The 11952-nt window shown below is 41.4% G+C and overlaps 1 protein-coding gene across 1 annotated transcript; it reads left to right on the top strand.

The window, feature by feature from the left end:
- Positions 1-4448: 4448 nt before the first annotated feature.
- Positions 4449-11473, top strand: ccr6a (chemokine (C-C motif) receptor 6a). Its single transcript, XM_018743497.2, has 2 exons — positions 4449-4685; positions 9870-11473. The coding sequence occupies exon 2, from the start codon at positions 9890-9892 to the stop codon at positions 10994-10996; it is 1107 nt and encodes a 368-aa protein (XP_018599013.1). The 5' UTR covers positions 4449-4685; positions 9870-9889; the 3' UTR covers positions 10997-11473.
- The last annotated feature ends 479 nt before the right edge of the window (positions 11474-11952 follow it).

Raw genomic sequence — 11952 nt, 5'->3', positions numbered from 1 at the left:
CTAATTCCCCAACCAAAAACCGTGGATAACCGCCGGAATCCGAAATAAGATGGCAGGGAATCTAAACTTTAACAGATTATAAACTTCAGAGGCGGTCATTGACAGGTGCTACTGCATCTCTCCCTGATGAACTGAATGTGTTTTATGGCCGCTTCGAGTTCGAGAACAAAGACCCCCTGCTGCGAATCCCCACAGTACGATAACGCCGATCTCACCATCTCTGTGGCACAGGTGAGAAAAACTTTTACCCGAATCAACATCTGCAAAGCTGCTGGTCCGGACGGACTTTCAGGGCGAGTTTTAAAAACATGCAGTGAGCAACTGACTACTGTCTTCACGGACATATTTAACACCTCCTTAAAAAGCTCAGCTGTACCCACTTGTTGCACTACTCACTGTCATTGTCATGGTTTTGTTTGTGCAGTATTTCTATTGTCTTTGTCCGTAGTCTGTGGAGAAGCATTCAGGAAGATTTTCATGATACATGTACATGGTACTTCTATCTATGCCAATAAACTTGAAACTTGAACTTGAAACTTGAAATCTGTCATAATTTGACCCACTCTGGATTTATCAGAGCCCAGTAATTCCAGTACTTCTTTAGTTTTATTTTTACTTTGATCATGACATCGTCATGCATTTCTTCTGTAAACAACAGATGTTAGTAACCATTTCAGTGATCCATAACCAAATACTTGCATCCAACCCATGGCACTCTGTCTTCCATGCCTTCCCAACAATGATTGTTTTTTTTTTTTTCTTTTTTAATAAGCTGGCTAATAGTAATGATTATGGCTTTGGAAGAACTATACTATGTCAACCATAGTTTCTCATACAATATTGATTACATTTGTGTTTATGCACTTAGCAAATGCATATATAAACATTTTAGATGACTGAGGAAAAAATATATTTGGGGGTAGGATAGAAATGGGCCTGAAGAAGGTAGGTTTTGAGAACTTTCTTGAAGGCTGAAAGAGATTCACCAGTCCTGAAAGCTAGAATGTCCTGAATGTTTTTGTTACCAGCTGGATTAACTAATGTAATGATAAATATTTATTTGCTCCCTGAAAAATGTGCTGAATCAGTGATTACAGTAAGTAAGCCTTTTTGCCAACTGTGATTGAAATTAATTTTGTGTTCAGTCTCTGGCTAATTTAACATTTCACCAATTATGAAATAAAGGGAACCTCTCACTAGTTAAAAACAGCAGGAAAATATTCTGTTATGTTCATTATAATACTGGTCGACACAAATTTGCTTTAAGAGTCAATGAAAAAGAGCGGTCCTTTGGGAATGTTTCAGAGCTTTACCAAAGAGCCGTGATCTTTTTGGTCAGAGATGAAAACTGAGTCGGTTCCCTTTCCAAGCTTTCCACGTTTTCTTGAGGGACATAATTTTAATAGAAGTTTATTTCCATTTCTCGCTGTGGCCTACTTTTGTTTCCCACGTAGTCAGGTGAAACCCCTTTGTGACATACTCACGAAACTGGGGCATTACATTACGGTAACAATGTTTTCACATTTCCACCTACTAGTACATTATTACTTATTCACTTGTGACCTGATGCTTCTATCAAAAGTAAGTTAAAAGTAATGCATCCAGTTAACTAGTGATTATTTTACTCTAGCTATTCAAGGTTGGTATCTTAATCAGTAGTAATACAGTGGCAGCAGGGAGTGGACTTCGAACTTGCAGCTTCCTGGTTACGTGTGTGTGTTTTTAACCACTACGTGCTCTGCTGCCCGTATGTATTTTTTCACTGATCAGCTCCTTTAGATTGCATTTAAAAAAATTGAAGAGCAGCTCTTTTGAACATTTCAGTGTGTCGAAAAATGCCAAAATATGTGCATATCACAAGAAAGTCAGGATTGACTAGTTGGACAGGTTTGGCGAAGGAAGCCCTTAGACCTGGTGTGCAGATCAGCCCACAATGAAACGAAAATTGCTACTCTTATGTATGCAGTTTTAGCACAATACCAGAAAGGTAACAGATCAGGAAAACTGGGTAAATCACAACAGGCGAATGTGAGGAAAACATGGAAAATGTTCTGAAACTGATGCAATTTTAATTCTTCTGAAGGAGTTATTCTAAACACCCAAACGTCCTGTCCTCATATTTACATTGATTCATTTGGCAGACACTTTTCTCCAAAGTGACGTACATCTCATAGAAAATAAAATTAATGCATTACCTTAGGAGAAAGAGACATAGCTGCAGATGTGTGACTCTTAAGTACAGTTTCCTTCACTATGTGCGCCTACGTTGATCACTCCAGTAGCTCCATAAAACTTTACCAGAATATTGTGGATTCCTAATGACCTTCCTAGTATTTTTTTTTTTTTTTTGAGGTACATGTAAACATTTACAATACATTGCAGGAGTGGTTCTGTAAAGGACTGATCTGAACATGATATGAACACATATACTTTACGGGGATGAACATTTATACCTCACATGATCTTAAGAGGTCATGGGCAAAGTGAGTTCGGAAGACTTGAGTTTTAAGACCCTTTTTAAATGTGGTCAAAGATTCGGCAGTTCTGAGTGGGGGTGGGGTCGTTCCACCCCAACGGAGCCAGAACTGAGTTGCTGTCCTTCTGAGATAAGGTTTACAAATGACTACTTACATTTATTTTTTTCTGCAAAGCAACAAACACTGAAAGCTATAGTATTTAGCACAGGTGACTTACAGCGCTGAATACACTGCCTACAGTCCAACACTCGTCTACACACCTACGCACTGCAGGTAATTTAGAGTCATCAGTTCACTTGGAACACGTCTCTCTGAACTGTGGAAGGACACCAGCACGAATCCGGAGAGAACATGCAAAGGCCACGCAGCCTGAGTAGGGATCAAACCTCTGTCCTCTGGCACAGTCTTGGCGCTATGAGACGACAGCACTGCTCATAGTGCCACCCCAATCCTCCATGAAAGCCACGCATACCGCATGTCTCACTGCTCAGAAAGGTGTGAAGTGACCTAGCAGTCAGTATACCACATTAACCCTATCGTGGGCAAACTGCTGACAGCAGTAAAACACATGTCAGACTTAGCCAAATTAAGTTATTAGTTCTTCTCATGGCCATATAGATTAAAATACTTTTAGTATGAATGCAGACCTCGTTCATATTCAGAGAAATGAGTAATTTACTGAATTCCATTCTTGAGTCACAATGTGCAGTCAGAGGTTAGCGTGACTTAAACGTAAAACCACTTTCCGAGATCTTGAAAAGCAGCAGGGGCAAGGTACTGATGTCCAACAACAAGTTGGACGTATTTGAATTTGTGAATATTATAATATATTTAAAAAAAAAATACACAGTGTTCTGACTTAGGTCTTGTAAGATTTTTTTGTCTATTAAATTTGTCCACTTGTACAAATAGAATTCATGTATATATCCAGCAGAACAATGTTTGTGCTTCAGCTGTTTTTGTTTGGACAGAATATTTCAATACTTCCTTGTTGTCAAGCAGTCTTTTTTCGTCGTGGGTCACAAATGTGTCATGTAGCTTTTACTGATTTAATTCCTTATAGCAAGGGAATTGTTCCATCGACTCTCTTTTCTTTATTTTATCTCTGAAGTTTTTTCATTTTTATCTTTCCACAATGCCCACATCCCTTTTGATTGCCATATTTTTCCGAAAAGAATGTTAAAACACTGGCACACAATGGCATATCTGTCCTCACACACACACACACACACACACCAGTGTCTACCATATGGAAATCTCAAGTGTTTACCTATTTCCTGCTCTTTTTGCACTTTTTAGATCACAAACTAACTGTACTTAAGAATCACACATCTGCAACTATGTCTCTTTCTCCTAATGCAATGGACACATTGTATTTTCTACGAGGTGTACGTGGCTTTGGAGTAAAGCATCTGCTGAATGAATAAATTTAAATGTCAATTATAATGCCATGTGTATACCCCATGTGCAAGAGCAAGAACGCAAGAGGGAATATAAATTAAACATACTGTATGATTTCTGCAATACACTAGATTCAAAAGAGAGTAAATTGCACTGAATACTCAGTGTCTGTGCAGGTGCACTACTTTTTGCAGAAAAAAGTTGCTTCCCCAGGTCTATGACTTTTTTTTCAGTTGGAGATACTGTTAAAAATGTTACTCTGGTTCTGTCTGTCTCTCCAGGTTTGCTTTGAAAAGCAGAAACGTAACTACTGCGCTTGAACGTTTATATTAAAACATGTTTCGTAAGGACAAAGATGTCGATACATGTCAAATAACACCTAATTAAAATGGTCAAATTTTACCAAAACTCGATATGACAGCAGTGTAGCTTGGAGCCATTTGAATTAAAGACTAACACTAATAAAAACAACAATAATAATAATAATAACTAATATTGCATATGAAACTTGGGCTTAGCAGACAGCAGTTTCATGCACAAAGGCACTGCTGTGTCAACCTGGCGGTGAACGTTTCAAAGTACTGTGGCTCTGGCATAATAGCAAAGAGAAACTGGTCACATCAGTGCTCACGGTCATAATAAAGAAATACCTGACAGGCGGCACGAGCACACTTCCTTTTTCGCAGCACTCAGAGACGCAAGGAGCGCTTCGCCGTGGGACTCAGGAGTAGAGTTGCTCAGCAGAGCCCACACATTCCTGCCAAATACCTGAAAAGACGGACACTTCTCCTGCACCACGGACTGGAGGTAAGACGTCTTTGGGAACTGCGGTGGGCAACTCGACATCACTGCTTCCCACAGCAATATGTACCTGCCTGTAGTCCTTCTAATGTAAGGTTTGGGGGGACTCAGATTTTCTTTTACTTTAATTGTAAGAAATGTATTGCCTATGGTAGACAAAAAAATGTATTGTAAGCTTTTATAAGAGATTTTTCGTGTCTTACACTTTTTTCCTTTAACAAGATTAGCTGCTGAAAATCTTCGTATTGCACTTTTACATGAGAACAGCTTTGACAAAGACAGAGAAAAGTCCATGTGATTCAATTCGTATTCATGAATACACACATACTCCTCTGAATTGCAGCAGAGTACATTTTGGTAGGAAAGTGGTTTGGGCAAAAGTAAAAGAGTATGTATGAATGTAATGTCAAGATACAATTCTTTACAAATCTGCTGATGCTGGAAAAAAAAATATAAATAACAAAAAAAAATCTGACATTTACTACACAAGATTATAATAGGTGAAGTAGCAATAATTTCTAATATATGTATTAAAAAGAGTACCTTGTTATTTCGAAAAAAAGAAAAATATCGCTTCACCTGTTAAATTACTTATGTGTGTAATAGTTTAAAAAAAACACTAGCCCTGGCTGTTTGTACTGCAAATGCTGAAAGGTGACACAGGTTTGCTGAAAAATAGAAGCAAGGAATGAGTGGTGTCCCTGGCGTTACACAATGCGTTTCATGATGGACAAGAAGTCCATTTCAAGTGTGCGAACCCCTGCAAAGAAACGAAGCACGGACCTGTGGTCAGTATGACACTAACGGTGGATGTAGAGGTCGCACGAAGGCAACCTCATGTATCTCATACAGCAGTTATTTACAGCTCCGCTTCTTTGATCCACACATGGAACAAGCAGTGTCCGCATGGAGGACATAACGTATTACATTTACATATACAATTATTCATTCAGCAGATGCTGTTCTCCAAAGTGACAAAGATCTCAGCGAAAAATACAACTCAATACAAATACATTTCTGACATTTTCATTCATTTTCACAATCTGTGATTCATATTGACACATTCTTTCTTTAACATTAAAGTACTGTCTTCCACTTATATTTATATTTATATTAAAAATTGGGTCCACATTTTCTCTGTGCTCAATAAGAGGGCGGGGAGCATCTGATCCTCTCACTCACGGTTTTATCACATCTAACTTACAAGCTGCTGCAACAAGTCAAGACAGGTTATTGCAGGTTTAGTATTGACCTGCTACACTCCTGCTAACAGAGTCACTTTCAGCAGCAGTGATTCTTCTTTGTCTGATCCTCAAACATCAATTTATCTCAGAAAGGTCTAAAAATACTCTGAGCGCCTGTAAAACAGCAATATGATTATCTGTGGATGCTGCATTTCAGAATGATGCATATTCTGATTATCATTCAGATTATCAATGTTGTGGAATGATACAGACGAATGGTTTGTCTTTTTTTCTTTTTTTTTTTAAATCTGTGAATTTAGCCACAGCAGTCATTTGAAACATGCCCAAACACAACCAGTCCTCAGAAACTTCAGCTGAGGTTTACAGGTCAGTGTGAGGTCAGGTTCACTACTAGGCCTGTGCTTTGATGAACCTCGCTCACACGCTTTTGTGAGGCGCTCGCCCTTATCGGGGTCGTGCCGACCTATCCCACAATCATTGGCTGCTGGGCGAGGAAGGGTACAGCCTGTATGGGGTACCAGCCTATTGCAGGGTAGCGTCACACCACTGGCATTTTAGGATCACCAACCCATCCGAAATGCACGTCTTGGGAATGCGGGAGGAAACCCGTACAGACACGAGGAGCACGTGCAGACTCCACACAGACTGCTGGAATCGAACCTACACCCAAACAGCATAGCAGCGTTACCCACTGCCCCACCATGCTCCCCTTTCAATAACCCTCATTATCTCAAATCGAACATACCAATTACATTTCATCCTGTACAGTGTATTATTGAGACGGTTCCAATATCATTCCTTATAAAGGCTTTCAATATACAAAGCAAAAAGGTAATGATCTGTGTTAATGTCTAAATGAGTTAACAGGAGCCTGTGGATTTACTCAGGGAATAAGGCCTGACCCGACCCTTTCAGCTCCAAAACAACCTGAACCCAACCTCTTCAGCCTATACTGGACGTACTGGTGACTAAATTGAGAAAAGGACATTTAATGAGGGAAGTCCATTGTATATAGTTTTAGCCACACTGCTGTCACACTGTGACCCTTCACAATGTTATTACTGTTTTTATTGTGTGTGTACAGAGAAGTAGGGCACGAAAATAGGAAGAGGACATGGGTAAATAAAGTTACGTGGGAATGCTCATGCATTTATTTTCACAGGAATACACACGTGCACTTGGTGTCTGCGCAATATTTGGTCCTGAGTTATACAGGAGTGTGTCCCCTGCCTGGCCTCCAGAGCGTGTGTCTTTTCTTAGGAAGGAAGGAAAGTGTCACGACAAGCCGGATGGAACCTGTGGTTTTGCTAATGAGACCGAGAACTGCGTGGAGCCGCACACGGCGTTCCACCACCTCTCTCACCTGTTGCTCGCGGCCTCGGCACCTCTCACTAACAACCAAAAATGGGTCACATGTTTGACGTGTGATTCCTGTATTTCACACAGAGCGGTTGCTTTTGGACCGCAAGGTTGCAGGTTCAAATCCCACCTTGAGTAACGTACCTACCCTAAATGGCTCCAGTAAAATTGCCCAGCTGTGTAAATGGGTAAATAATTTTAAATTGCTTTGGGAGGAAAGCATCTGCTAAATGAATGCATGCGATGTAAATACACACACTAGTTTCTTGAATAAACAATTTCAGTGCTGTTTTCTTTTAAACTGACAAACAATCTAATGCAACAATAAAACTGAACAGACCGACTCACACACGCTGGCTGAAGGCACTTGTCCCAAGCGGGGTCTCGGCCAACCGGAGCCTGACCCAGCAGCACAGGGCTCAGGGCTGGAAGGGGAGGGGAGGGGACACACCCAGGACAGGACATCAGGCTGTCACAAGGCACCCCAAGCGGGGCTCAAACCCCAGACTCACCAGAGAACAGGAGGGGGTCAAACCCGCTGCACCACCACACCCCCCTAAACTAAGCAGATTAATAGTTAAATGAATTAAATACAGTGAACCTGTATTTTCAGCAATATCCCCCAGAAAACCATGTTTGCTGAAGAAAATCAGAAGAGGAAACGCATCTTTACATACACGGGAACTGTCTCGAGCTGTACGCTTGCGATAAACACTTGGATTAAATGTTCGTTAAGCTGAAAAACAAGCAAAACCTCTAAGGTTACGCTAAAGAGGTTTCATCATCGAAATGCAGGCAACCATCTAGATTCAGGTTCTGTGAATTAAAGTAGGGCAGCACAGTCAAAGTAGAGGTTCTGCAACTGAAAGTAGGACAGCTTGAAATGGGAACATGCCTGCAGTGTCAACAGCAAACGCCCTTCATTCTCACCGGAGCTGCACACCAACCCTGTGAGAGCCCTTGTGCACATGTTCGGTAATCACATGCAAATTGCCTCCTTTTTTTTTTTGCCACTGGCAATTTTATGAGTCCAGTGAACCTCTTTAATGAGTTTCTGCATACTCCCTTTACTCCATGCTGGAGCCATGAACTGAGTGTGTGTGACAGATCACAATCCTCAGCGGTGTCATCAGATGCCTAAGTGTCTTGACTTGTACAGAAAGTCACATTCATTTGGCGACTGCAAAGTTTCCCCAGCGGCACGCAGCGGACTCACAGCGGACTTTTACAACATGTACTATACATACGAAATGCTGTCAGTGACAAGAAAAGCGCACCTTTCAAAGCAATTTTAAAACTTTATGACTATTTTTATGAGATGTTCATAGAACGCATCGCAAAAACACAGCATACTGTACGGTGTGTCACTTATTACTGGTAAAAATTTTCCGTGTTAGAATTTATTAATTAAATGTTTTAAAGAGTCCTTAAAACCACAAACCGGTCTAAACTGTAGCTCAACACCTTATGCTAAAAAAACAAAATAATTAAAAAAAAAATAGAAAAAACTCCCTGACAGTGTGCCCAAATACCTACTTAATATTCAGTGCTGATTGTAAATTAATTCCCATGTACAGTCATCCCCCAGGTTAATAAGGTGATTAATATGGACACAGTTACTTCAACAGCTGACACAGCCTTAGTTATAATAACATTTACGTTTATTTATTTATTTAGCAGACGCTTTTCTCCAAAGCAGCTTCCAACAAACTCTATGTAGTGTTATCGGCCCACACACCTTATTCACTGTGGTGACTTACCCTGCTAGATACACTACTTACAATGGGTCACTCATCCATACATCAGTGGAACACACTCTCTCTGTCAGATTGGTGACTCCAAATTTTCCATAGCATGCCAATATTTGTGTACGTGTGTATGATGTATGATGCGCGTTCTGCCGACACCACCTGAAAAGTCAAAAACCATGTCTAGCCCTGTCAGCACAGAAAATTTATGGCATATAATAACAGAATATAAATCTGCCCTTAATTAATAATTAATAAAACATATCAGAAAAATAAATTATTAATTATCAGTCATTAAATTAATACTTATTTATTTATTTATCGTTTTATTAAAACATGTAATGCTAAACGTGTATAAAAAATATATTGTAATTGTAAATATGAAGAACCCAGAAAAATACCTAAATACACAGAATGAATAAGCATATAAATAACACCCCCCTCCCCCCAGAATCGATCCCCCATGTGTCTCCTTGTGTTTGTGTGGGTTTCCTCCTGCAGTCCAAAGAGAAGTATTTCAGGTGGATTGGTGACACTAATTTACCAGTGTGTGTGTTTGTCTCTTACTTGGTCTGTACCCTATTGCAAGTCACCTTGGACAAATGTTAATAATCGGTAGTTCTCCACTGTTAGTGACTTTGGAGAAAAGTGTCTGAGCTGTTCTCGAACCCCATGCCCACCAAGCAGCATAGGACCTGGGAAACACTGGCTTTGCCCATTTTGCAGTACTAAGCCTGCAAGTTCACGTTCATTAATTTCATTTCACTGGCACATGATTTTCGAGAACGAAAGAAAACCTGAACGTTGCCGCCGCACATCTACGCACCGCTTGAAGCAAACACGCCTAGTGTGTCGCAATAATGTTTTTCTCTCCGCAGGACCAAAACGAAACTGGAAAATGAACGAAACGAGTACAGTGGAATACGATTACGGGCCTTCCCCCTGCGACATGGACAGGAACCGCCAGGTGGAGCAGGCTGCACAGCTATATGTACATTCCGTTATCTGTGTGTTGGGTCTGGTGGGCAACATTTTGGTCATAGTCACATACACTCTGTACAAGAGGACCAAGTCCATGACGGACGTGTACCTACTGAATGTCGCCGTATCTGACTTGATGTTTGTCGTGACCCTGCCGCTGATCATATACAACGAGCAGTACAACTGGGACATGGGGAACTGGGCCTGCAAGCTTCTGAGGGGCATGTACAGCATCAACTTGTACAGCGGCATGCTGCTGCTGGCTTGTATCAGCGGTGACCGCTACATCTCCATCGTCCAAGCGAGGAGATCCTTCAGGATCCGTTCTCGAACCATGGCCTACAGCCGCATCATCTGTGTGCTTGTATGGATGGTGGCCCTGGGGCTGTCCATCCCGACGTTCATCTATTTTAAGAAATATGACGAGAACGATAATATCGTAGAATCCTCAGAGTTGGACTTAATTAATTCCGGAGAGAGGGAGGCAGTGTGTGATTTTTGGTTTGAGAACAACAGCACAGCTCCGTTGATGAAAATTATGGTTCCGAGCACACAGGTTGCTGTAGGGTTCTTCCTTCCTTTTCTCATCATGTGCTTCTGCTACTCCAGCATAATCTTAACTCTGCTCCGGGCCAAGAACTTCCAGAGGCACAAGGCCGTGCGGGTGGTCGTGGCTGTGGTCGTTGTCTTCATTGCCTGCCACCTCCCCTACAACATCGCACTGCTGTACCACATTGTAGATATGTTTCGCCCAAAGGACTGTAAAGAACAAGAGTGGACAGAGATGGCCCTCACGATCACAGAGAGCCTCGCCTACCTACACTGCTGCCTCAACCCTGTGCTCTACGCTTTCATAGGGGTCAAGTTCCGAAATCATTTCCTCAAGATCCTGGAGGACCTGTGGTGCCTGGGCAAACGGTACATCTATTCCAGACGTTCCTCCAGGTTCACTTCAGAATTCTATGTATCCCGGAAGTCCACAGAAGGGTACAACAATGAAAATGCATCTTCATTTACCATGTGAGAAATGCACATGGAGCACTGACTATATTTGTTTAAAACCTGCCCTTTAAGTCCTCAAAGAAAATTATGAAAGCAAGATGTGCGGATCAGTTGGAAGAAAATAAAAAAACTAGGTAAATGAGTTCTGTGCCACGGATTTCAGGGTTTTCCTCAAGCTGCACTGCAGTAGAAAGGATGTCAAAAAGGTAAATGGCAAACGGATGCATACTGTCGCTTTGCCAAGAGCAGCTGGTGGCACAAGAAATGCAAAAGGTGTCAGTGCAGTGAATGTGGATCCCTGCAGACCCGTCAGAGTTCTTAGAACTTACGCTGAAGGAAAAAGTGCTACTGATTTGCTTGTGTCACCTTAAAGAGTGTCATAGCTGCTGCTGGCCACCGATTCAATGTGCCCCTTCTGCCACCATGTGTCCCCCCTCAAAACACAGGGTCTCGGCGTGCAGTTCTGCCCGAGCAGAACTAAAACACTGAACAGCAAAATCCACCGTCCGAAAAACCAGAAACTTGGAGAAAAATGTTCTGTACATCACACAGAGAAGAGAGAATTGTTTTTTTTTTTTTCTTTTTTTAGCTTCATTGTTAGAAATGCTACTGTGTCATCAGAACACATTTAATATATTAAATTTAACTAGAGTGGTTATAATGCTGGAGGGTGCGGTGGCGCAGTGGGTTGGGCCGCAGTCCTGCTCTCCGGTAGGTCTGGGGTTCGGGGTGCCTTGCGGCGGACTGGTGTCCTGTCCTGGGTGTGTCCCCCTCCTCTTCTGGCCTTACGCCCTGTGTTACCGGGTAGGCTCCTGTGACCCCATGTAGGACAAGCGGTTCTGAAAATGTGTGTGTGTGATTATAATGCCAAAATACATTTTACAGCCTTCATCCATAGAATTCAATCACTTATCGTTTGGTATTTTTTGTATTTTTATATTTTCAGTTTTCTGATTTAAAGAAGTATTTTAGTCTTTT

Source organism: Scleropages formosus, chromosome 1 (assembly GCF_900964775.1).
Source record: "Scleropages formosus chromosome 1, fSclFor1.1, whole genome shotgun sequence".
Classification (NCBI taxonomy): Eukaryota; Metazoa; Chordata; class Actinopteri; order Osteoglossiformes; family Osteoglossidae; genus Scleropages; species Scleropages formosus.
Note: the sequence above shows the minus strand (reverse complement) of the source record. Positions and strands in the feature narration are given on the sequence as shown.